The sequence below is a fragment of the Ascidia mentula genome, chromosome 1 (assembly GCF_947561715.1).
Source record: "Ascidia mentula chromosome 1, kaAscMent1.1, whole genome shotgun sequence".
NCBI classification, from domain to species: Eukaryota; Metazoa; Chordata; class Ascidiacea; order Phlebobranchia; family Ascidiidae; genus Ascidia; species Ascidia mentula.
The window spans coordinates 23,208,516-23,236,086 of NC_138566.1; the positions used below are offsets into that span (position 1 = coordinate 23,208,516).

General features: G+C 39.5%; 3 protein-coding genes across 5 annotated transcripts in view; all 3 read right to left on the reverse strand.

Moving 5' to 3' along the window:
- Nucleotides 1-106: 106 nt before the first annotated feature.
- On the reverse strand, nucleotides 107-3,627 carry LOC145907074 (uncharacterized). The gene is made up of 7 exons (XM_082994512.1): nucleotides 3,133-3,627; nucleotides 2,834-2,950; nucleotides 2,426-2,610; nucleotides 1,892-2,035; nucleotides 1,582-1,779; nucleotides 1,129-1,303; nucleotides 107-1,004 (listed from the first exon to the last, which is right to left on the reverse strand). Exons 1-7 carry the CDS (start codon nucleotides 3,599-3,601, stop codon nucleotides 535-537), a joined length of 1,758 nt encoding a protein of 585 aa, XP_082850638.1. The 5' UTR covers nucleotides 3,602-3,627; the 3' UTR covers nucleotides 107-534.
- Nucleotides 3,628-14,724: 11,097 nt separating this feature from the next.
- Nucleotides 14,725-22,364, reverse strand: LOC145904088 (uncharacterized). Its single transcript, XM_082992326.1, has 18 exons — nucleotides 22,228-22,364; nucleotides 21,864-21,940; nucleotides 21,514-21,705; nucleotides 21,337-21,416; nucleotides 21,056-21,203; nucleotides 20,737-20,871; nucleotides 20,146-20,213; nucleotides 19,908-20,019; nucleotides 19,621-19,670; nucleotides 19,203-19,362; nucleotides 18,561-19,047; nucleotides 18,401-18,455; nucleotides 18,034-18,196; nucleotides 15,792-16,844; nucleotides 15,575-15,677; nucleotides 15,379-15,480; nucleotides 15,021-15,096; nucleotides 14,725-14,859 (listed from the first exon to the last, which is right to left on the reverse strand). The coding sequence occupies exons 1-18, from the start codon at nucleotides 22,299-22,301 to the stop codon at nucleotides 14,761-14,763; spliced, it is 3,234 nt and encodes a 1,077-aa protein (XP_082848452.1). The 5' UTR covers nucleotides 22,302-22,364; the 3' UTR covers nucleotides 14,725-14,760.
- A 3,360-nt stretch (nucleotides 22,365-25,724) lies between these two features.
- LOC145887688 (nuclear factor 1 X-type-like) overlaps nucleotides 25,725-27,571 on the reverse strand; it is a 35,495-nt gene continuing 33,648 nt past the window's right edge. For 2 of the 3 annotated variants that reach the window (XM_082978865.1, XM_082978864.1), the window contains exon 12: nucleotides 25,725-27,535. In XM_082978865.1, coding sequence (XP_082834991.1) covers nucleotides 27,381-27,535 — 155 coding nt within the window. In that variant the 3' untranslated portion in view covers nucleotides 25,725-27,380. The remainder of the gene's footprint in view (nucleotides 27,536-27,571) is intronic. The other variant, XM_082978866.1, reaches the window with a different exon arrangement.

The window sequence follows — 27,571 nt, forward strand, 5'->3', positions numbered from 1 at the left end:
AATTAAGTAACTGTGAAATAAACTACAAAAACCATGCTTACATTTTCACTAACAATAAACCTACTTTTTCGACGCAAATCCAACGGTTTTTGTCAATTACCAAAATTTTATTGAGAAAAGCATGATTGTGATTGAGGCGAATATCGAGACAGCACGTTGCCTCTTATTTGCAACCAAACGCAATATTCAAATCCGAAATGTAATGCTTCGGGTAAAAATAAAACATACAACACAGAATTTTGTTCGAAACGCAGCCGCCTGACTCCAGAGGTTGGACGGAATTTAGGTAAGCCAAGTGAGTAATATAATCTTCACAATCTTTTCAGTTTCACTATGTCAACATGCAAACGGCAGTTTAATGTTTCTTGAAAGTTGAAACGAAACTACATTTATTAGAAATTAGCATATGCAATACTGTCTTGTTGACACGATCATTGCTCAAAATTCGGCAAAACATATTCAAAAAGGTAAGTTCGGCAAAAGAGCATTTTAGATGAAAAAAAGGTTGCAAGGGAATATATGGCTGTTCCAACTTTATGTGAGGCACTTTCTGAAGCCGACTTTGAAGCCTTTCGTCACATTGTCCACCGGCCCTATTGGGTTACGCAAAACGCCGACAGACACAAGGCCGCGCGTGCTTTTACGTGGTCGGGACGTCATCGCCATGTTGACGTCACTGCCGTCGGATGATTCGCCCGGATGGTTAGGTGAGGGCCGGATCGGCCTTCTCACATTTCGAGAGAGTTTCATGTTTTTTTCCAGCTCATCTCCACTGGACTGACTGAAGCCGCTATCCGAAACTGCACGCTTCGCTATTAAGCGTTTGGGTTGTGAGTCTGCGGCGTCGGAATCGGAACCGGAACCGCTGGCGTCGTAATCACGTGACTGGTCAGTTGCCTTGGTAATTGCAATCTGGGTCATTTCCTCCAGCGGAACACCCTCGCAGTAGTTTGTGGGTTTTTGTGGCGATTTGCAGCTTTCCTCTTGTTGTTCAACCTCGTCGTCTGAGGAACAAAACGTTGAAGTTTAGTTTTATGTTGTAAAGCAAAATCCTGTGCGTAATATTTTCACAAAGAATAATCGCGACCAAGCATTCATGGCAAGTAATGGTGCATTTGCAAGACTTACATTTGTATTTTCTGTAAAGAGTTCTTCTCAAACGAGCTCCAGGCTTCAACAGCGCCACCCTGAGGGTTTTGTACTTTCGGTGGTTCATGTTGATTTCTCTGCAAGCGCGCTGAGCTTCATCCTGACTTTCAAACTCAACCATTGCGCAAGAATTCTGGCCCAGGTCAGGCACCCACTAGACAAAGAAAGGTTTTGTTGTCAACATGTTGGGAAATAATTGGTTTGTCAACAAGTTTGGGTGAAGAACGTAATGGTTTGCTCACATATTTTGTTCGGTCCTTAAAACACACTATCACGGTACATTGAGTCAAAAACCACAGTTTTTTGGTGAATAAAATCAAACACATTTGTCACCCACAATTTTCGATAATGATTCTGAAAATACAACTCCCTCACGCAACGACAGCTAAAACTCCTAAGTATTGGTGGACTGAAATAAATTAGTTTTCTTACCGCTGTGTAATCTCGGAGGTATGAGGGCAGGGTTTTTCCCGGTTTTAATACTCGCACTTGGGTCAAGTCACCGAAAGAGGCAAAAAGTGACGTCACGCTCTCGATAGTGGGGTTTTCCAGAGGCAAGTTAATCGCGATCACAGTTCTGATGAATCGCGGGGGTTCCATATTGTTTGGCAGGGGCTGAATTCGACGAACCTTTACGTAACAATAGCTCTTTGTCATGTTTAGAACATTTAAATAATTGTTATTATATTATAACACATATTCAGTAACAAATTGTTCAAGGTGACATATTTTGGTGGCTTACCAAAGTCCCGTCTTCGCTCACTTCAAGCTTGTGCGACTGACGTGCGCAGTGCGCCACCGTTCGGATGTCGCGCGTCAGTGACTTTATCCGCTTGAGGGAGGCAATACGTCGCAGGCTGACGAAACCGTTCTCTTGTTGAGAAATCTGTTACACGTCAAATGTTTTAGAAATCCCAGTCTTTTTCAAAGGCAGTTTTGCAAGTTAGATTTGAAACTTGTTACGCATTGTTTGGTTATGTGATCTATATGAAAAAAAGGTTTTCCGGAATGGGAAAATTAAAAGAAACAAAAAAGTTTAACAAGTTAAAATTAGCGCATTTTGGTTCGATACGGCTAAAGCACGGGTGCAAAACAGAATGATATGATTCAAAGTTAGCTACGAAGACTTTGCTTTTTGGAGTAAGACGCTCTTAACTAATAATATATTAACCCCCTTTAAGCCACCGGACGAAGAAATACATTATTCATCGGTTACCGACATTTACGCGAACTTTCAAAGCTCTTCACTGTGACGTCACAAAAGCGTGCCGCGCACCTGTTTTAGGAGGTAGGCGTTCTTGGAAAGACAATCATCGGAAAAGTAGTATTCGAGAACATCACAGACTTTTTGTTGCGTTCTTGCATCCGGGCTGCTCCAATCCATCATTGGCGACGTCACCGGTTGCGGCATGACGTCAGGACGACAATATGGGGTCGATTTTTTCATTGGGCTTGGGGTGCCTGAGTCAGAATCACATGATTTGAATATTTTTTTTGTATTTTTTGTAGAAACCATTGACTTTAATTTTAATTTTTTTTTTTATTAAAAGGGAAGCAGCATCTTTGCTTTTAGTGCAAATATTCTGCATTTAGTTAGAAATCACGTTAACCTACATATCTAGTTTTGAAATTTTAAGGATCATCTTTTGGGCCATTGGTTCGACTGTTATACTTTAAAACCCACCTGAGTTCTGTTGATCGTCGTCAAACGATTGACTGGTGCGTCGCGTAGCCACATTGTTGCCACGCAACGTTCGCTCTGTGGCCCCTTGGTGTGGAAAACGGGTTTGCATTGGAGGTACTGAAAAGGAAAATTGTGCCGATTGTCTAATTAAACCTTGCCGTCCTAAAATTGAAACAGGAGTAAATCTTTATTTTTTTAGCTACAATTTTTAGGACTTAATTTATTACGAAATATATCAGTTGGTGCTAAGGGTCAATTTTGTATTTTTACAAAACCACTGTTAAAAAAAGTTAACCTACCATTCCTTTGACCACTCCTTCTTCTCGGCACGAGAATTGGCCTTGTGTCCACTGGAGGCAGCATCTGGTTTACTTCCGACATTGCCAGGTGACGTCCTTGCAATTGCTGTTCAAAATGACATGGGTTATCGCCGTTCGTCTTGAGGCCCGTAGGCGGAGCGGCAAAAGCTTGCAGGTGGGGCATTGTAGGTGGGATCGCCACATACTGTATTGTCTGAACTCCAGCAGGAGTTGGGGCAAACTGTGGTAGAAGGTGGTGATATCCCTGCGGAATCATCAAGTTTTCCCCAAATTTTAGAAAGACCGGAGTCATTCCGCCGGCCTGCGTCATGTCCGGTAATACTGACGGCGAAACACCAAAATCCATTGCCGGGTACGACGTCATCACGGTCGGGGGCATTCCCCCGGTTGCGTATTGATCCGCTGACGTGACATTGCAGGTTAAGTGTTGAGGGTAGGCGGTTTGCATTGTTCCGACGCTAATTTAAATCAAACACGTCTGAAAAAGCAAAAAGCGCAAGAAGGTTAGAAACCACAAGGATTTGTCGGCAATCGCGGGACGCTTTGTCTTGAAATGTTTCGTGATGTAAACAAGAAAGAAAACAAAGGCAGATGACAACGCTTTCCTGGTGACTACTTCTTCCTTGTTCAGACTCTTCCTTTGTTTTGGTCGCTTTGGTTTGCCAAATAAATGCAGCAAATGTGCTGTTCATGTTTAAAGCGAGTTTATCTTCAGCACCACATTTTGTTTGGGCTGCTGCTCTTTCACTGAAATAATTGCATGCAGTAGTTTGAAAACTTATTGATCGACGGTTTTCATTTGATAAGCCCGTGCCTGACATTTTCTATTCAAATATAAGTTGCGCAGCAAACACAAACGAAACTTCTGTGCACGGTAAAAAAAAGATTCTGCCACTGCTTAGCGAACAGTCGCCAGTGACTCACACCATGCATGCACTCCTGCGGTATCAAGTCAATCGCGCCGTTCATGCGACAAGGGTAAGCCACGCAATTCATCGATGGACTTGCATGTTATTAATCCTTCTAAGACGGGAATTTCCCTTCCACTTTCACGTAAGCCGCTTAAAAATTGTTGTCAATCAATCAAATACTGCACAAATTATGCATACACCCAGTGGTTGCTTGCTTGGCAACACACGCGCGTTGCTGCGTTCGCCGTAAGGTTTCGGTTTCATGATGTTGTACTTACATTCCAGACTTGTTTCGGAAACGAATTTGAAATGCATTCAATACAAAGAGTCCACATATTCGCATCTTGACACCAGTCTCGAAGCAGAATTTGAGCAAAACATTTACGACTCATCCCTGCTTCAAATCTACGTTTCCCCAGTGATTTCTATTAAACTCTTTCTATGTGTTGTTTTTTAACTTTATTTTTACAGACACTGACTACGCTTTTAGCGAAATCGAGTCCTTTACGAAAGCCAGCATATCTTAACCTTGGAGATACTTGTTCTCACGTAATGAAAGTATTTTCATTTTCCCAGCATCGTAAGTTAACCTCTTAATTATTTAAAGCTGTTTTGACAAGGAAATATGTTGGCCCAAGTCTGAACTGTTGGCACCGATATCCTCTATCGTATATTCAGGATAGCGACAGCTTCACTATTGTACTAGCCCTATCTTTTTCAGACAATATTAAAATGCCTTCCGCGCTTGCACACAGCTTATATAGAACCTTGGACAACGCAGCAGTCGCCTAAATGCGTCTCAATGGGAAATGATTTTGCTGACTGCGAACCCGGAAGCACAGAAAACGTGAATTACTTCCCCGTTCCATTGCAACAAGAGAGTCGTTGTGACCAACAATAGTTCTATATTGTGACGCAATTACAAAGCGCACTTGCTCCTACCAAGGATACACGTTGTAGAACTTTCCTAATCACGATGACGTGCGTATCAAAACAATTGAATAATAATACAAAATAAAGGACGATTGCGCGTTGAGACCACAAGGTATTAAACGTTTGTGACGCCAAAGGGCAAATGCGAAGGTTCGAAACTGTTATGACATTTAAGAGCAACCAATGTGATTAATATGTTACAGGAACCTGTAGGGGCTGCAAACGTTTGATGAATTTTCTTATTGATCCCGACGAATAGTCTAGAAAATTTCGGTCAATCATAACTCAAGAATTGTCAGGCGTTGGTATTGTTTCATTCGGAGTTGAATAACCGAGTTGTGAAAAGTTTCGTTCTATCGTGGGTGACTTGTCATACTTTAAGCTCGACACGCATCACCGCTTTCCTGTTTCCGCGTTTCGATTACTTGCAATCATGCTCAGACTGACGCCCCCTTTTTATTTGTGTCGAATGTCACGTTAACCAACCTCGGTTGAGCGGAAAGTGTTCATCACGCGTTACAACAAATTTGATTGCGTTGAGCATATTTTTCGGGTCGCTGCTTAAATATCCATACTGACATCGCCTCTGTTGATTTTCTGGTTGCGAACAATCAATATGGCAGTGTGATTAGGAGGCCCGGTACAACGAAATAGCTGTTGGTTGCCTGGCAACATAGATCCTGATGACGACGAAAAATATTTTAAAACTGACGAAATATATAGTCTCGACAAAACACAAGAGTTCAACCTTTGCCGCGCTTTTCGACGAAACGATAAAACAAATGATCACGTGTTTAGGGCACGATTCCTCCGGCCACGTGACCCCAATCTCCGCGATTTTGTCACGGTGTCGGGGGATACTCTTGGCGCCAGGAAGGTAATATATATTTTGAATGCAAGCCGAAAAGTACATCGGGCGCCGGCAAAACATGCAACACTAGATGCAACACAAACTGGTATACATGCAAAACGTATACCAGTTTGTTTAACACAAAACGACTGTAAGGAGTATTTTTGTCTTCAAATGCCGACAGCTGCCAACGCACACTAATGACAACAATCCTGGCAATGCGCGTAAGTAATATGCAAATGAGGCACCATTTTTTCTATAAATCACTCGTTATCGGCTACGTCTTTTTATAGAACGTGGGTGCCGTCTATCAGAAACGTGTATTCGATCGCAGCTATATTACTTTGAAAAGCAATCGACACAAGCAAACGGTTGTCTGCTTCCACAACTTGCCGGCAAACATGTGGCACAGAAATTGGTACGAAAAGCGTTGTTTTCAACAAAAAACACTATTTGTTTGGTTATTGCTGCACGATTTTATGGTGACAATTACAACTACCGCAGGTTCTTAAACACAAAAGGTACCAGTGCGCAAAGATGCACAGAAAACAAAAATGGCGGAATAACTGAAGATATGTAGAACAGGTAGGCGTATTACACCACAGTTATAGATGCAGTATGGCCACAGCACGCTAATTATCATTACGCTTCCTGTTCAGCACTGTTATGACAAATACATGACGAACGCATGATTATATTATAGATGATGAGATTGGGCCATAGGGCTATTAACTGGCTGACTTCGCTATTCAGTGCTGGTTACCTTTGTACGTAATAAACCTTCCTATCTGAACCAAAAAACTGAAATTCGACCATTCGTCTACTTGAAAAAAGCTTTTATTCCAAAAAACCTTTGTTGCGTTTTTTGTCTATGCGTCATTCATTCTTTTTCAATAAAAAAGAGCATAAAACAGTTTTCCCGACATTCAAATTGCGAGGACATAAAAGCTCGTTCTACCCCAAGCGAGTCGTCGATGAAAGTAGTGAAGGTAGTAAATTATTCATAAGCGCAAGAGCCAATAAATCGGTCGCCGTCGTGTCTTGCGCTGCTAATTAAGGCCGCCACGAGCTTATCTTAGAGGGGTAGCAAATTACCCCCAACGATGCACGACCCAGTGTCCTACGCCATTTTTTAATCTCACTTCCAGGAACTAACAAAAACTCGTTATATTCTGACCTCTGATGGTATGGATATCCACGATTTAGGTACCATCTGTTACTAATGGATCTGATGAGAGCACAATGATGGCGAAACTAGTGGCATAAAAGAATTACATTGGTCTTTCACATATGAAAAAAGTCATACAGTTACAACAGACCATGAATCACGTCATAAAGGTGTTCATTGTGATGTCACGCCCGTATTACCGTACGACATGTTTTAGCGTCTTTAGGCCAAAACATTAGCAAGTTATTTTCTCTTAATGATCGTTTGTGCTGATCTCGCATGGGAACCACAGATGTGTGGAAATCTTTTTCGATTTTCTAGGTTTCCGAAGCCGATCGAACACATGCATTATTAATAGCTATTGTCTTGGTTGGTTACGTCACAATAACTTTATGTTATCATAGAAACAGCAGTCAAGTTAATGATTACGCAAGCCAATAGGCTACAACTTCAGTTTCGCTAGCACATTGCCTCATCACCCTATGCAGCTTTGAAATAAATTATATTTGAAGATTCACAACATTTATAGGGGTTAAATCAGGGTTTCTCGAGTAAGAGTCCGCACTGATAGCGAAAGGTTTAAAAGACTTTTACAAACAATAATACTTGCAGCAATGAAGTTCAGCAAATTAGTCACGTTTTAAAACCGAAAATCAATTAAGCTGTAAACGGTTGCATGCATCACAAAGGGTTTGATAGCTTTGTACAACTTACGGTCTGTACGCGCCAATCTTGCTTCTTCGTATAGATTAACGCATATTTGTCACCTTGCTGTGCAAAAAATAATTCAACGGGCCTAGGTCCGGTCCGCGCAATAAATTAATCACAATGTTCCGTCACAAACGCTTTATCCGCTGACAAAGATAATGCGAGAGGCTATTTGCGCAAACACCCATGTTTGCCTTTCTGGCACCATCGTTTACCGAACGAAAATTCTTAACAGATGTATCATCAGTTTGCGCAATTTCTTTGCTGAAGGGCTGCTGTTAAAATTGATCGAAGGTGACTGGAACATGAGGCATCATGACTATTGTTTCAGCATTTCTTTCACTTTACACAACATCGCAGATGTTTATTAGGGCCTTTTATAAGTCCCTATACTCACAAAGCATATTTTGTGAAATAATCTGCATGATTGACAATGTCCCTTTTTCTTTTTCTTTCCATAAAATCAACAACATATAGATTGAATAAATTTAGCTTATCACTGATAACCTAACTGGTACATGTGACTAATGTAGTTTGCATCCTGTATATACTGCTGGAATGCAATGGAATGGTTTAATGACTAATGTCGATGCAACCCAGCAACATGTTGCAAGTGACTTTAAGAGGTCAGCACGCAAAATTCCTGCTTCGTTTCGACAAACGTTCTTATCAGTTGCCATCAAACATTGTTGGTGAAAAAGTTTGTTCTGGGACAGCATTATTTAAGCCAGTAAACAAACACACTTATGTGCAGACCTCGCAAACGGGTGTGGTTGTTTTTCTACTGGAATTGCACACCTTGCTAAACAACAACCACTATAATTCTACCCAACGTACACTTCGGCTAAACTGCCTGCCTTCTGGAGCAAGGCAATTGAAGACACAACGATACAACTTTAATTTTACCAGCTTAGGTCATTGTCGTTAGAAGTGTTGAAGCGTGCATTAAGGCTAGATACTGCACACTAAACCTACTGAATGATTATGACAACACAATTAGCTGCATTATGATGCCAACAATAACAGCGATGATTGGAGGATGTGAGCTTACATCCGGAGCGTCTTACATTACACTTCGGTCTCCCACACATTTTAGCACCAAAAATAAATTAATATTTCAACTTCCATCACTAAAATACCAAGAATACAGCGGGAAACACATTGTGACATCACAAACGACAGTACGATCCTGACAGTAATTGGCTGCTGATAAGTTGCCTTTGGCCCAATGTTCGTTTGCTATTGAACTAATCGCAAACAACTAAATGAAGTAATAAAGTTGACTATCTCATAAGTAAATATTCGATACAAGGCGTTCGACGCTTTATGTTTACGATATCAGACGATAAACATGGGATTATTACGTATAACAAGCAGAGTTCCATAAATGCGATGGGTCTTTCCATGCGCGACCGTGTAAACACGCCACGCTTTGTCTATAATCGAACATACATGACTGGAACAATATCCTTTCACGAAATGATTGGCTGAACAAATATCCTACTTTATCTCGCATATCCATATACAAAAAGGCCTCTTTGGATTGGAGACTTCGAAACATCCACACATTAACTGCTACCTGTACCGTACGGTTAACGTACATATCACCGCACGCTTCCTTGGTAATCTCATTTCGCGTTGATGTTTGCACTGACACACTGACGACGCTCATGAACCACGTGTGCACACACTTAGGAATACACTTCATCCAAAACCGATGTTTGCGTTCCTGGTGGTTCGCGGAGACGATGGAAAGGACAAACGTGGGCGCCAAAAATCCCCGACCGACATTTTATTTTAACTGAACGTCGTTGGGCTTAAGTCAGGATTGGCCGCTTTAATCACGTGACGAAACGCTTCAAATGACTATCTTTTTTTCAAACAGCACTGCACGCTGTAAAACATGTACAAGCGAATAGGGGGTTGTTCAGGACATTATGGCCCCATTTACGACCCCTACTTCGTGTGGGCGGGCGGGAGGTCGGAGTTTATCGGACGGTCAAAAGCTTTCTATTGAGGCCGTTTGTTTGATTTGAAATAAAACTAAGGTTTGTTTTGGGTCCGAAACGGTCAGTCCAACATCTGGTGAACACATGCTGCCCAACGCTTTGATTTGTTATTTGGTATAAATTGAACGTCCAAGAGCAAATGCGTGTTGCAAAATGTTCGCAATATAACTGTGTTGTCAGTTAAAAAACATTAGGATTTAGCATTGCCAAAAATGTAAAGTTTTGTTGCTCTATCGTAATACAGAATACTGCCACCGCATGAGTCCTACAAACTGTATTTCACTCCTATGCCACGGCCAGACATTGTCACAAAACTTACTTATTGGTCATGTAGTGTAAGTTAGCCAGTTGCAATAAATAAACAATGTATTTGGCATCAGCGCTATGTACACGTGCTGGGCTGAAATTATGTAACTATGGTTTTTAACAGTTCAGTATGCAACTAACGGAACTCCTATGCAATCAGTTGACATTTTGCGTTAATTATCAACAAAATGCATCGCTCTAACACGGTCGGCGCGTTGTTGTGCTTCTGAAACCGAGTTGCAAAGCAATTAACAGTGCTAGGTGTGTTTTTAAACCAACACCGGGATAAAATATACGTTACTTTAATTTCGGTCGTATGGTAGTTATTATTGCGTAGTACAACTTGTAAAAACCCGCAATTCCAAATCTTCAATTTGTTATTGTTTTCCATTGATTAGCGTGGCTGAATGTATTACGATGTTGATTCGTGTGCGGTTGTTACCAAAATTGATTGGCCCAATAGTATGTGTGTTCATGGACATGACTGGTTTTCTTGTGGAAACCACGGAAGGCGGGATATCCATTGTTGACAATGGAAATATATTTACATTCGCACAAGGCTTTTTATCTGTGCTTACGGATTCGCGTTTGCGAATGTCATTGTTTGACGATATGCGCAAGACGCTAAAACCACAAAATCACAGCCTTTGTACGAAACACGAGGTACCCCCTGGTGTACCATTGTAAAGATGTTTGGCACACAAAAATGTTAATTTCCTTTCCACATATTTTGGGGAAACCCATGTCCTATGTTTTGAGCCAGATTAAAAAGTGGACTCTTTACGCAAATGACTTTGGCTGTTGGAGGCATGCTGAAAAAAAAACACTCACACACAACAAAACTGTGACTAAAAGTAAGTCACTTTCTTACACGGAATAAACTGCTGGTGTTGCTTAACATGACAACCGTATGCTTAACATGACAACCGTATACAACTTCAACTGACAACCAAAATCAACAACATCCACAAGCGTAAACTTTCCGGTCTGGCAAGTTACTGTTTGCTAAAAATAAAACCCAAAAGTTGATCCCAAACCTGCGTTAACGCTTTTCCGTGCCTCCACAAGTTAGAACAACGACATTTAAATGTAGTGTCTAAGTACCACCAGTCCTAAGCACACGCTTTGCCGATTGAAACGCTTCGTGCATATGGAATCTGTATTTCGCGTTCACGTGACTAAACATCGAGATAACATCACCTCCCACGACCACCACGATAAAAAAACAGACTCAGTGGCAGTTGCTATTGTTTACCGCACGCTCGGAGAAGTGATACAGATACAAGACACTTTTCAAATCAATTCCCAACTTTACATTCCATCACGTCTCTTGTGTGTAGGAATTTGCAGTTTTGCAAACATCGTAAAAAACATTTAACCACCTTCAAATTCAATCAAAAAAATGTTGCCAATGATTGATCAGTAGAAAATGTTAGCCTTCGGTACCATGCACTGTAATAAAACTTCACTACAATCAGACAAACAGCCCTAAAACTACACTTCGACAAAAATGCTTTTAACGGGGGTCTGTAACCTTTCTTTTTTGCGATACTTTTTGTAAATTTATCTTTGTACAATGTCACATCGGCCGGAGGATCAAAGGACAAGTGCTGGTATTAACTCTGTGTGTTTTTGGCATCACAAACCTTTGTTGTTAAACAATGTATTGCGAACAAAGGCAATGAATAAGAAGCAACTAAAAGTCGCTATTATTCATGGCTTTTTTGCTAAAATAAAATATGGGATGAACCTTCTAGCTTTGAACAATGTGTATTTAAAACCTTTGAATTATTTCATGGTAAGGCGGTTCTCCAAAATGTATATTTTTCATTTGCTGGTATCTCCATTGCGGATTAAATGACAGTCACTTCCCATTTCAACATTAATTTCAGCGTCCCCAGGTACCAACATATCACCAGTTATTGTACAACGTATTTCGTCAAACAGTGCGCAAGTCGATAATATATACCCGTGATTCGCGCTTGGAAAAGGAGCCCATCGTCCTTTCTAGGGAGTTAAATTATTGATGATGACATTCGCACAGAAACCTCGGAGTTTTGCTTGGTATTAAGATGTGCTTGGGGTCGATTACTTCAACACAGCGGTGTTTTAGTGATTCGCATAACAACGCTGTCAAAACACGCACTCATATCAATTAAATAACCACGAGCAAACCTCTTGCCCAGACGATTTGTTGAGCTTTGAGAATACAAAATCGGACGTTCCATTAATAATTCCGTTGCCCAAACACGGAAATTTTTACTTTGAATAAAACTACCCGCTACCAAACAAAAATTTTATTTCAGACACCATTAACCTCGCAAGCAATAGTTACCAAGCTAAGCGTCCTGAAAGTTATCTTTATTTCTAAACAACGCTATTTGGGGAACGGTTAAGTGTGTGCAGAAAACACAAAACGTTTGAAATTTTTTTTATAACTGAGGAATCACCGTTTTTCTGCAATGCGTGTTGCAAATGACATCACAGCGGAGCGCAGAACAAAATTTTATCAACCTATAGCTGTCCAAGATGCTCACACAACGGTTTATTATTATGCTGCATATAATCCCAATTGTTTCTGTTATGCTTGAAGCATAGTTTGCCTAACAGCTATTTTTTAAAGCAAAACAAACGGATTTAATAGCCATTGCCAAGCTCGTTTAACCAAACATGCATCACTTGCGTCAAACACTGTTCGCCTTTTGATATCATATCATTGATTCCTAATCTATAATATACAAATATATGCTTACACCTGTATGCTCATCAAAATCTGTTGCATAATGTGCGGCTGCCTGACAAAACTGGTCTGTCTTTCTATGAAAACTTACAGAAACGCCTTTCCAGTCACGTTTTGCCGTCGACAAACCGGGCGGCGGTCACAACTGCGATTGGATGGAACATTCTATAACACAACCTCGCCTTCTAAAGGTAGGATTTCGCGGCCCTCTCTTCGCCATTCTATGGTTTTCATTTCGGGCCGGTGCGGTTGGCCGAGATGTATTCTAATCTCGGAAAGCGAATTAAACCCCTGTGCCGGCATGGCGGATTGAACTCATGATTTTATTGTACAATTAGTCGCACTTGATTTTCTCGACGACTGTTCAGTTTGGAAACTGAGTTACACTCCAGTTTGTGTTTAACTTTTTTGGAAAATGTGTGACCGCAAAAATTGAAATTTTGGAGCCCTGTCTTCTGCTCCACGCTTAACAAAACTTTACAACATTTATGTTTTGTGTGACCAAATTGGATTTCTTGGTTATGAAACGCTATTCCTATGCAACTATTTCAAACACAATCAACCAATATCTATCTACTGTAAATACCCATTAACGTATACGTTATTAACGTAGGTAGGTAAATTCAGCGGAAGTGGGTTTTTGATTGGTCGAAAAAAGAAATAATTCGTGTAGTTGTAAATGATTTTGACCACTCAATGTTGCAAAGTCAGCGGGGCAACAAAAATAAATTAAATGAAGTCATAAAGCGCGTGCGATTTGACAAAAGACATCAAAAGACAGGATGCGACAGCAGGATTCCCACGCCCATGTCATAAATATTAATTGTGCCAATCGCATACGACGATTGTTGCATCACAACGATAGTGGTCTGATCAATGGAATGAATACCAGATGCCCATCAATAAATTGCCTGTGGCATTATAAGAGATAAGCATGGGGATTTCCCGCAAACGTGACACAGCCAAATTCAATGGCATTTCTGTGCCCGACAAACATTTCTGAAAAACATGTTGCACCCGAAAACTAAATGACATTAAAAATGTTTTCCATGTCAACACCGACCAAGTTCAAAGCAAAAACCTTTTTGTGAACACGACTGACGAAACCGAAACTGTATATAAGGACAGTAATTCCTATTTCGTGATACATGTAAAAACTTTCAGCCTTATCAGGCAGACATTTGTCTAACATCACCTACTCAAACAAAATATCACTGTAAGTTTACAGTCCAACTTTACTGTTCCCATATGTATGCTGTTCTGTTGATGTTTGAAAAACGCATCAACAACTGAATACCTAAACCTGGTATAGCTTACAAGGTATTCATTGCTATTAAAACGCAGCTTCCAGTAGGCTAAATAAGCTATCGTGCTTCATATGTGTGCATACTTTTAAACATATTTCCGGTATGTTAAACTGGCAACATCCACAACGTTTTCTAACTGTTTGTCAGAGTCAACTTTCCAATGCATTATACTTCCTGCTACATTTTCTGTTCTATACAAATTTTAATTTCCCTCCTTTCCATAACCTATTGTTCGATTGAACTGGGCGCGAGCGTTCTAATATCGCCCAGTTATTAGAATGCACTCAGTGACGTAACAGTGCCTCTCGACCTTCCAACGTTGGACGTCGAAGATTAACGAACGAGAAATTATTGCGGCACAACGCGAAACCGCTTGAATTTCATTGTAATTGCGTTCTTATTACGATTGTCTTTGGGCGAAGTTTAATAAGATTACTAGTTGATTCGTTGAAGCATGTTCAAAACTTTTTCCATTGTTATACACACTTTTGTATAATTGTAGAGCTATACCAGCTGTGGTCGTTAACATTTTTCTATGAATACATTTTATCATTTTATTTCCGCTATACCTCAAAAACCCGAAAAGGAGTCAAAATCTCACGTCAGTCTTTATTCGCAGCATTTGGTGAAAGAAATCAATGAATGAAACAATTCACAAACCAACGCGAAGTAATTTCACGTAAAAGCAGAATAAGATGAAAAAGCGGATCCACTTCCAGTCTTTACGGAAGGTTTCTTCTTCAATGCCGGCGTCTGTACTATGGGGACGAAGTGCTGAAAATCACATGATAAAATGTAGCGCACATGGTGGTTGCAATTGAGGTTGAGATTTCTTTTATCATTGTGTTTACGAAAATATTTTTGCATGCAAAAAAGCGCTTTAAGTAGCGTTATTGTCAAACTGCAACTTGTAGTTTCTTATGTGAAGACTTTACCGTGTCGTCTCCGGTTGATAGTGACGTCGCAACAGGATCAACAATCGGTTTGGAATGTACAGCAGAACACGGGGGTCTATAAAATTGCTTTTGATCAAAATTTGTAACAATCGTCCTTACAATAAAAGAAAAGAATATCGAGCTGCTAAATTGTTCCAGGGAAATAATTAAGGTGCAAAGGTTTTCGGGCGGTGTTGCCCTGGGGAGTGCTTCCCAATTTTACAAAATGCATCGCAAGCGAAAAAGTTGAGAAACACTAATTTTGGCCATTGAAATTTCTGACATAAAACAGTCGAAATGTATTTCAAAACTCTGTCCCGTGTTGTTTATCTTGAGCTAAACAAGTGATATTAGTTACTTGACAATCCGGCAAGTGAGAAGCGCGACTTCTTCGTCCAGCAGAGCTTGGGTGAATTGCTGCTTCATCTTACTTTTGGGGCTTTCCCTGTACAACGCCGACCTGTTCAAGTCAAAAATGTTCCAAATAAAACAGTTTTAACCCGTGCATAATAAAACGCAAAGTTGTAGGGACAGAATATGGACAATGAACATACCCCTTGTACGGGACTTGGCGTTGAAGCTCACGAAAAACCTTCGGGGTTTGAAAAGGCTGAAACCTCAGAGGCTGCGGGTTTATGGTGCACGTCCTTGACACGTCTGGAAACAAAATACCAAAGGTCGTTTAAACATACTCCATGTTGACTGTTTGACAATGCCAAACAAAACCCAATGCCACAGGTCGATAGTGATGACCCAAAGTTAAGAACCCACCCGGTTTCGGTAGAGGTCGCAAAAAATCATCCAACTTCCCATCCGTTGTTTTTGATGTCGGTTTAGAGGCGGTTGCCATGGTGGCAAATGCTTTCGCTTTTGTTGCAGAGGGCGTCGAGTCAACCATATTTTTTGTAACCAAGTTTGTTTGTGGAAGTGGATCGTTTGGTTCGGCATGTTGTATTCCATCGGGAAAAGTTTGGTGCAAGTTGCGGGCGTCACTTTCTTTTCCATGGAACAAGGCGTCGGAAAAACAAATATTATTATTCCAACCGGGTGGTTTAGACATAACATTATTCCGTTTTTCAGTATCGTGTGGGAGTACGGTTGTTTGCCTGTTAAGTATACCTCCAGATGTTGAACAGCTGTCCAAACTGAATTCAGACAAACCGTTTGAGGCCTTTTGGCTGCTGTTGGTTATGCTGTAGTTAACGGTTAAAACATGGCACGTTTTTTCGGACTCAGTTTGGGTTTTCGTTGGTCTGCGATCCACATTTGAACATTGAGGCCACAGCAGTGATGACTTTTGTGGTTCCGGACAACTTCGTACATTTTCTTTATTTCCATGATAGTTAAAGGCTACACTGCTTTGGGAGGGTTGGGTTTGCTGCGCAACTCCGTCACCGAGATTGACCTGTTTAACGATATCTTTGGAATTGAAAATGTCTTTGTAACTCTTCATAATATCTGGTGTACATTCAAGACTGGGGTTGGCTGCTTTCGTCAATGATTTTAACTCCCTTCCTGTATCCTGAGCATCACCTTTAGCTGCAGAGCTGTTGGTTTGGGGAGCAGAGGGTGAATTAGGCACCAGTTTGTTTTCATTTGGCGGTGCACTTTTTGGGCTTGTCCTCGGTGCGAATTCAATTTTCGCGCTCAAAATCGGCGATTCCGTGGCTTTCTGAAACTCCAGTGCACCTTTCTTCAGGTCGACGCACACGAGTCTGTCCAGACTGATGATGTCATCAGGACTCGACGGTTGGGAAGACTTCAAATTGGGGGAAGCACCATCTTTGTTGGTCAGGATTTGACATTGTCCCTTCTTCAGATTAACTAAAAAAAATTAAAAATAGAGGTATTATTGAGCTGTAGGCAGATTGGGAAAAATGTACCATTAGCAGTTGGATAATCCGGATTGGCATTTTCCTTGTGTTTGCAAAAAATGCATGACAACCAGTGGCGGATCTAGGGTGGGTGTTGAGGTGTCAGAACATCCCCCTCAGCATTTTGGCACGTTGTTTTGTGGGGTGTGAAAGTGCGATTAATTTCCCGCCACGCAGGAACGAACACTATGGTCAAGTGTTCGTCCTCGCTGTTTCTTTGTTTCTCGGTCGCGCGCGCTGCATTCACGCGGCGATGACCGCTTATGAAACAATCGTTTGTTTTGCCGTTGGTCAATAACCCGTCAGCAATATCGTTTTCAAAAGCGCCACCTTATAAGTTTATTCATTTCTGCTACAATTTCTGTACAGAAACCGCACTCTGTAAGAGTTGTAATTGTTTGACAAAATTGCACCAAAATAAATGTAGCTAAACGAGTATTTTCTATTTCGTCTGTTTTTTTTTATATATTTCGCAAATTATCTACTGCTAAAACATCGATGTGTATTTGGTGGTGCAAGACCACGTCCTAGACCATTACAGATTTGTTTTTATAGCGGGAGGTCGAATTTTTTGGGAATTTCCCAATTTTCCGCTGTAAACTAACGTTAATTGTGGCCGAGCATTGCAAAATACGAACGCTAGTGTTGGAGCGAATCGTCACATAAACGGTGGCTTCCTGGCTTTCGCAATTGCGTAACACTCTGGAACACTCGATGCGAGTTTTTGCTGTAGTGCTTGCGCTGTAGTTTCATTACCACGACTTTGAAAGAAAGGTTTAAATATAGGTGTTATCTAAAAGGAATTAAATGTGAGCTTATGTTATCAAGAAAACATTCAAATAAAAACTATGTTGCATGCGGTGGCCTTATATTCCTCTTTGCACATTTGCGAGCGCTAACAGTTGTTTTCAACATGCGTAATATAGGCAACGTGTTCAACAACTAAACTGGTTTCCACCGAGATTTTGACAAAAAATTACAGCATGATAAACGTCCGAAAAAAAATTGTAACCGCATCTAACGGCTTCATTATTAGGTACCGAAACCAACACCCCTTTCATATTTTTCATATTTTAACACCCCTTCGTAGATCCGCCAATGATGATAACAAAAACAATGTTTGTGGTAATGTAACAAACCTTGATTCCTTAGAGCTTTTAATTTTTCTTTGTCGAGTTGGAGTTGGTAAAGCTCACGGTTTATCTCCTCAGTTCTCAGAGCAAGATTACCAAGACTTTTATTTGTTTCCTCATAACTTTGTTGAAGTTTGTTCATATTTTCGGGGGTCAGTACACTGTTTACCTGCCAAACACAACACAAACAGTTTGCAAAAACACATTTCTGCATACACCATTCATGAAAAGGTTTGGACACCATTAATATCTGTAAAGTGAACATTTTTATTTTTTTAACATAAATTAAGTATGATGGAAAAATAATTGCCGGTACTTACCAATCCTTAAAACAACACAAAAATGTTACATTGCAATTTAAAACAATAACTACCTGGTTGCTTGGTGACTTCGGTGGCCCAGAGTCATCTTTGCTTACAGGAGTTGAACTAAAAACACATTATGTTGACTAAACAAAGTACGATAATCCGAACAAAACTACCATTCAGAATGAACCATAACTGGTTGACAGAAAGTGTGGATTTGTTACTTACTTATGTATTGGGGGATTAATTTCAGTTGCCTGTGTGACAGTGACATCTGGTACTACCCCTTTGACGTGGTCATCAACAACACTTTCATTTTCCTCCGCAATCGATTCTGGAACCTTAAACTGTTGAGCCACTTGTTGATACAGATTCAGCATTTCTGCTTGAATGCTCTTTCGTTTAACTTTAGATATCTGCTGAGTCATAATGTCCAAGACACCATCAACTACTTTTTGCTGTGTCACTTGATGGACCTTTTCCTTGGTAACAGCGCTATTAGTTGGTGATATTATTGGTGGTTTGGGGCTTTTCTGGATAAGTGTAGGGGATTCAATTTGCCCTTCCTGCTTTTTTATAATGGGTGATTTGGGGGAGTGAGTTTCTACAGTCTCAGATTTTATATTGGGAATATCTGGAGATTGTACATCATGAATCTTGGCCTTAAATTCATTGAGGAAATGGGGGTTGATGATCTCGATCGTGCAATCATCCTCTGGAAATAACAAAATCTTTATATATGTAGGTTTTATGGGTAGCACAATTTTATTGCAATAATACAATGCTTTTTATTGATTCCAAAATTTGAAGTTTTAAAAACTGCGATATGCAAGTCCAGAAAATTTATAAACTGATTAACGACCCTCTTACCTAAATCTGTCTTTTTGTTCTTTTTGACCACAGGTGGTGTCAGAGAATTTCTTTTTGTGTGTTTACGTGATTTGAGAATTGACACAGGGGTTTTTGTTATAATCTTGCTATTTTCACCATGCGGTGGGGATGGAGATGTGTTAAATTCCACCAACTTTTTCTAAAACAAATTTCATAAAGCTGGATTAAAACACTCTGTAAAGAGATTTAACCATAGGTGATGTACTATTTTAATGCTTTTATTTGTTCAATGAATTCTGCATATTTAGGCTTCCAACAAACTACAACTGTTTTAGACTGTGAAATGATTTCATTGTGCTTGTGCTTCTTACACATAAGAACTTAGGAACAATTATGAAATGATCTACTGGTTAACACTTTGGAAACATCTAATACAGAAAACAATTCCAAAACTGACCTGGACAACTTGATCATTTTCATCTGCCCAACGTATTACTGGTTTGCGTTCTGTAAACATTGCAGTTATTTGTTAGCGTATGTGTGAATAAACAACTTGAAATCTAAAAAGTCAGAAAAAGGAGCCAGAAGTTGCCTTGAGGAAAAGTGAGCCAACAGGATACAGAAAAAACATATTGTTTACATTCTTTTGGGCACCACACCAGTGTCACAAAACTTTATCACCTTTTGGGAGAACATAAGTTAACGTTTTTTGCTTTGTACTAAACGGTTACACTTTATACTTGCCTTTCTTTATGATCCTTTGCGCAGGCGGAGTGTTTTTAATGGGACATGGCACCCTTAATGCTGGTGATGCTGATGTTCGAACTTCATTCCTCCTTGACAAGATCCGTTGTGGCTAAAATTGTAGTTTATTTTTCAAATGCTTGAAATTGTTTTACTGGTTATAAAAATTGTTGTTGTGTGAAAATATGTAAAATTTTAAACTGAAAATTTGCAATTGATGACATAAACAGGTACTTACCGGTGGAGATTTGAAAGGCAGCGGGTTCAATTCATTCACAATCTTACTACTTTTTGTTGGCTTGCGCCCTGCAAATGTAATACTTTTAATCAGAATTGCTCTTCTGGCACTTAGTTTCTAACGTGTTTATTGGAAACCAACGTTTCGTCTGCCATCCGGCGAGACTTCTTCAGGGTGGCATAACCCTGAAGAAGTCTCGCCGGATGGCAGACGAAACGTTGGTTTCCAATAAACACGTTAGAAACTAAGTGCCAGAAAGAGCAATTCTGATTAATTAGTATGCCTGGCAACAAAAATAGCAGTAATACTTTTACACCACATTTTGTATGGGGACTGCACCCTTTTAATGCAGACTGATGTAACACACTAAATGACAAAGATCATCTTTTAAAGATGCAACTACATGTTAAGAGCTATGTACTGGAAAAATAAACATAGAAAAGTTAGTTGTATGTGACACAGAATTAATAATTATTATTACTGTAACCGGGTTTTGCCTCCATGACACTAATTACAAACAAACAATGGGGCGCTGTGAGCATAAAATGTTTGAGAACCGCAGGGCGCATAAACAAATCACGTGGCACCTACCTTGTTGTAATGATTGTCGACCAATTTGAATCTTCTGCTTATTTTCTGGTGCCTGTGAGTACCTGCCCTGTACCACTGAGTACAAGGAGTGACGCGAGTTGGTGGAAGACTGAAGGAATTGTTTTTGTGGTTTTGCTGGAAGTAATTGTTTGATACAGTTATATTTTTGGTTTTATTTTCATTGGTTTCCATCTGGTTTTATAAAATCATTGAAATTTATCAAGCAGGCTTGGCTGAAGTTGCCAAGGTGGCAATTAATTTTTGGAACAGGAGGTGGATTATTAAACTTCTTTGAAATAAATTTATGTTAGTTGCAAACCTTTCTTTGTGGATAATACCCTTCCCGGTGCAGATATAGATGGACGGCCATTAACTAAACTATTTCTGACAATTGGAACTCGGCGACAGAGTGAAGGACGACCATCAGGATAAAACAGCATGTCACCAGCTATGGAATATCCCTTTTGCTGAAAAACAAAGTTTGAGTTAAAATTTTTTGCACATTGAAGCACTGTATGAAAATAAAAGACAGATTGCTTTAATGTATATATATGCTATTAGTTATGATTGCTTAATTTTGTTAAATATATATACATATACCTCGTTTAGCTTTCTAACTTCAATAGGTTGGTTATTGAGTATATTGGTCAAAGAACTTGGATCTGTGTCAAACTTGATTACTAAATAATTACAAATATGTTAAAGTTGTCATATTTCAAAGGACCAAATCAATAAGAACACACAAATACAAAGAACTCACAAATACACTATGCAAACCTGATTGTTTCCCAAAAGTTGGTTCTTTGGTTTCTTTTGTTTTACATTTTGGTCTGTTTAAAACAATCGGTGAATTGCTTAAATTCGATAAAACTTTTCGTTCCGGTAATTTGGGGTTGAAAACTTTTTCTTGCTTTGATTCTTTTTGTTGTTCTTTCTTGCCAACCATTTCAGACTTTGTGCTCACTGAACCTATCAATATAGTGTAAAGCAATGCTTATTGATGATTTAAATTTACAGCGTAATAGTTACATAAATTTTATCTTACAGACAACTTAGAACTAAATGCAATGCATTTGTATGAAAATATACATATATTTTATGGCACAAAGGTGGAGGAAAAAACAAACCGCTGGGTAATTTGGATGTTGACTTGTTGGTTGCTGTTTGATTGTTTCTTTTTTTGATTCCATGCGACATGCTTAATCTGCACATGTTCAAAGATATATTTAGAACTTTTAAATTTTCTTGGTCTTGTACAGAAGTGTGACATTAACTAGAAACAGGTTACAACATGCCATAAAGAAATAATAAACTATAAAGTCCACTAATATGACAGACCTGTAATAGGCTTACTGAAATAAAATTTGGTTCATAAACAAGCCAACAGCAACATATACACCTTATCAATCGAAACATGTTTTATTGCAAACTTGCCATTTACAAACAAATAAACAAACCACACTTGTCATTTACAAACATAAACAAACAAACCTTGGAATACTTGACGACCTTGAGATGGAGTTTCTTCCGTTCAAACGGAACTTTCCGATTGCACCACTCGTCATAATTTTAAGCCGCTGATTTAAAAAAGATGTTGCAATTGAACTGTATTGGTAGTAAAATAACTGACATGATCTGCAAACAAATCTAATAGTTTGCTAAGAATTAGTGAATAAATTACAGGTAATTCGGCTTAGCAACCCTTCAGAATAAATTATTAAAACATCTTCCTCAAAACTTTTCAAAAGTTTGCTTCAAATTTTCAAAACAAACGCCGACACGCAACAGTGCGTTAAGCAATGATGCGTGCTAATTTTAAAACTTTTATCCGGGATCTAGAACATTGAAATATGAATCTGACGCTCTACTGGTGAAAAACAACAAATAGACACCTTTTCTTAAACAAAGATTGTATTTGTAGACGTTTCGCCTGTAGGAACGACCAGGCTTCTTCTGAGAATTAAAACAAAACACAATAGCGAATCCAGCACGGGCATAGAAATTACGCGACGAAAAAGTACAAAAGGCGCAACAGCAAAAACACAGCGGGACATAAATCAATGGACAACATCAATTACGGGTCAAACGGCCAAATATGGGAAAATATGGGAAGTCAAGAATTGTTACGGGCGAAATTGCGGAACACGGGCGAAAGTACTTTTCCATCATCACGATTTAACACATTAGGTAGCGAATTAATACAATAATTTTTCACAACCAACCGTTTTGCCAAAATTGTTTCTTGTTTCAATACTTTTGCTTCCTTCCAATTGATACTGTGGTCGGTGTCAAGCATGTGGGCACATAGAGCAGATTTATTGGGTTCCATATTGCGTATAGCTGCCATTGAAATTGACAAGGTCAATAAATGGATGCAGTCCAACAAACTAACAGTTAATTGCCAGAAAACCAAGTTCATGCTCTTCTCCAGATGTAAAAAATTAAACAACAAGTCATTTCACCTGAAATTCAATGGTATCACACTTGAACAAGTTGAGACAGCTAAATATCTTGGCATTGAGTTCGATAGCCAACTTTCATGGGGTCCGCACATCAACATGCTCTGCAAAAAATAGCCCTTTTAGCACCCACACCTGGCAACTACATGTAAAAACCAAAATTCTGCCGATTCATTTAATGCACAAATTACAACTTGGAAAGTTCGTACACAAGTACAAAAACCAACGTTTGCCACTAGTTTTCAAAAATTATTTTAAACCACAAATATTTTCTTCCACGTGCATCAACGGAATTGGGCAAAAAAAGACTAAATTACAAAGGCGTAGAAATTTGGAACAACATTCCCGAAAACATAAAAAAATTCAGTTTGGTCGGATTCCACAAAGCACTGCACGCATTCCTTCTCGATTCGCTTAACTTAAATTTACACAACAACACGTGGGCGAGGTAAACACCCCCAGGAATGTTATGATTCAATCAGACGCAACATCAATTAATCAAACAATTTTGAAAACTTGCCTCCAGCACGTGCCTCAACACAATTCCACAGACGTGCCTAGAAATATAATCACACCGTTTAATGCCTTCTCCTAACGTAAAAGTTTATTTTGACAGATACGTAACACATCTTTTGTTGTCCTTTTTAACAAAAATTTTAAAAAAAATGTAAAGTTTTTCTTCTAATTGCCGATTTGTGTTTTTCTTTTGCAACGCCTGTACCTTATAGGGCCGGCCATATAACCAGGAATGGTTCCACTGGTCCTTCGTCACGTCTACATCAAAACGATAACTGAAAGTTGTACTGGAAATTCGCTGACGTTAACGAAAATAAAATGAATTGAATTGAATTGTGTTCTTTAATACGGTACGTTAAATTGCGCTTAGTCTGGCCAATATTTAAAGCATTTAAAGCATAGAAATACGGTCTTTAGGTTTGGAAAACATGTTTTCTAAAGTGCACACTGGTTTCTTAATATCCGCTCTGAAACGCCCTGTACATATGGTATAATGGAAGTGAATGCTGTGTATGTTTGTGTGGGTTTGTTGTGTGTGTTGGGTGTGAGATTTAGGTTAGTGGGAAATTTGTTTAGTTTTAGGACGTTTCGAATGTGTTTGCGTTCAACCCTTCGAGTGTGTGGATCGGCAATATGTGTAATCGTTCTGTTATGTAAGGTTCTGGCTACAGTGAGTTTTTGATGTTTCGGATGGTGTGAGGTGTATTGTAAGTAGCGGTTAGAGTGTGTAGGCCTGAAAAAATGGAGGTGGTAAGTTTCCCGTCCGGTTTTGCAGTGACGTTTACGTCCAAAAATGATAAACTATGGTCGAGTTGTGTTTCTCGGGTAAACTTAATCGGGTGAACTAAATCTCACACCCCACACACACAACAAACCCACACAAACATACACAGCATTTACTTTCATACCATATGTACAGGGAGTTTCTGAGCGGATATCAAGAATACTCAGCTCTACTGGTGTAAAAGTTGCCATGAAACCGGTGTGCACTTTAGAAAACATGTTTCCCAAACCTAAAGACCGTATTTCCATGCTTTAAATGACCGGTGTAGTTTACTTAATACCTTGCCTTGATTGTAACACAGTGTATATTGGCCAGACTAAGCGCAATTTAACGTCCCGTATTAAAGAACACAAGGCAGCCATACGCAATATGGAACCCAATAAATCTGCTCTATGTGCCCACATGCTTGACACCGACCACCGTATCAATTGGAAGGAAGCAAAAGTATTGAAACAAGAAACGATTTTGGCAAAACGGTTGGTTGTGAAAAATTATTATATTAATTCGCTACCTAATGTGTTAAATCGTAATGATGGAAAAGTACTTTCGCCCGTGTTCCGCAATTTCGCCCGTAACCATTCTTGACTTTCGTTTCCCATGTTTGGCCGTTTGACCCGTGATTGATGTTGTCCATTGATATATGTCCCGCTGTGTTTTTGCTGTTGCGCCTTAATGTATCTTTTCGTCGCGTAATTTCTTTGCAAGCGAGAAAATCACGCCGTCACGGCAGGACGCCGGCTGGTGTGAATCCCCCGCCGCTTCAAAACCGCGCTGCCAGCCGTTTACCGCCTCTGGTGTGAATCCCGCCGAAGAAGCCTCGTCAGAAAGTACAATCTCTTTCAAACAAAAGGTTTATATTTGTTGTTTTTTCCACAAGAACGTCGGATTCATATTTCATTATGATACCTGGTGGTCAAAACCTATTTTCAGTTTTCATCAAGAACATTTTTCAGAATCAATTAAGAAAAAGTGTATAAAAATTAGAAAGCTGGTTTAAAAAAAAAAAAGCTTTTGTTTATCAGAAAAAATAAAAACATTGTAAAACACAACAGAGCAAAAACAAATGACTGCGATTACCGTGCACCTATCTGAGCTAGTCTCTTGCCAATCGGGAAACTATTTACAAACACTATAGGGAAGTTTAATTTCCACTATATAAAGTACAATCGTGAGTAATGGAATCTACTTAGTTGTAAAAGACAAAAACATTTTTTGTCATGTCTGCGTTTATTGGTCTTGACTTATTTGGCTTGTAAATTGATGAACATAAAAAACGCGCGTTTGTTGGCTGCACAAAACACTTTTTTATGAAGAATATGATTTGTGAATTAGGTTCCTTATAAATTCAGCCTGATTATGATTTCGATGCTCAAGTTGTATTTCCAAGTCAAACGAAGGAAGAAACGAAGAAATGTTCTGTAAAACAATTGGTGAAACAAACGAGACAAGGAAAAAAGCCGCAACATTTGAACTGGACGGCAGTGTTATGTATCAGGCACGGGTAAAAATTCCACACATGGGCAAAATAGCGTTCAGTTATTTAGTCACGTTTTGGAAAAATAGGGTGGAGAAAAGTTGCTGAAGACTTTTCCATGACACTTACTGAAATATGGCGCCGATACTTAAAAATCACTCTTGTTGCTCAAAACTCCGAAATAGGTTCAACTTTTTTTGCATCACAAATACTTGTGAAAACACCTTCTATATGAAACGCGTCGCGAGGGTGATATGAAAGACATGATTATGACACGACAATCACTTGTCTAAATATATAATTGTTACATCACATACGATATATGCTGCAATAAACGATGAACAATCGTAGCAACAACGAAAAACCAGCCATTACACCAACTAGAATATTTGTGACGTCACGTAGCTACGTCATACACATTCACAAACGTTTGCTGCAATAACGTATTTGATGTAATGTTGAACTTGCTGGAACCAAACGAAGGCAAGATAGCAAGACAATGACAAATATCAGTTGTTTGTGACGACATTGAGAGAAAACAATTGGCGTACTCTGCATAAAACCTCTGGGAATTAAACGCCTAGTGGTGAGTTTGTTTAGAGAGTTTGGAACTCTTGAAAAATCTCAAATAAATTAAAGAGATAAGTGACACAGTCTGGTGGCCTTTGAAACATCTGTGCCGTTGTAATGCGCCTAAATGCGACTTTTCGAACGTATATGCTTACAATGCCGCATTTTTGACACATATTTATCCGCCCAGTGGTGCGCCTTTGCTTAAAACACTTTTTATGTTTGGGTGTTGTAAAGTGCTAATACAAAGGGGGACGGATTCAAATCACATCTGGAAACGTAGATCGTGGCGATGATGTAATTTGCAGTGACGTAACATTTGTCTAGTCAATTGCACGTTGAAAGAACACTTGGATAACAATACAATCGAAAGCAGAAATTCTATTACCCGGTTAACCTCACTAGTTTAGCGTCGATGACGTCAAAATTTCTAGTGACGTAGTACAGGTAAACAAACCTTTTTTTCCTTGTGCATGCTTAAATTGAATAAACATGCTGCTTCAAGTTTAGAAGAGTGGTGACGTTACGCAAAAAAATTTCTGACGTCACCATTGTTTACGTAATTGTCAGGGATTTGGTATGTACAGCTAGAAAGAAGTGGAACTGTGCGGTGTGTTTGGAACTGCGAGGAACGATGGGAACTTTTAATAAAAACCCAAGAAAGGAGAAAAAGAGCAAAGCGCGAAGTTTAGAGGAACTTGTTCGAATCACCGGCAAGCAGCATTGTGAGGTAACAATCACCGCGTGTCAGTGCGTCTACTGTGAGGTCATAGAAGCGCGCTAGCCAAGAGGTAAAGAACTTTCGAAAACTGTTTGTCAATTCTGCCAATGATGTGTCCACTCATTCCTTCGGGGTAAGGCCGCTCGTCTGATTGGTCGGTTGCGCTGAGGCCCCGACCACATTGCCACGTGACGCGTCGATCATGGAGGGAATTGGCGGAAAAAGTCGTTCTTCGGCAACCAGTGTTTCGTCAGGATTTAGTCCGGGTACAACGTCTGTGATGCAGAAGTATAGTTTTATGTATCTGTTTA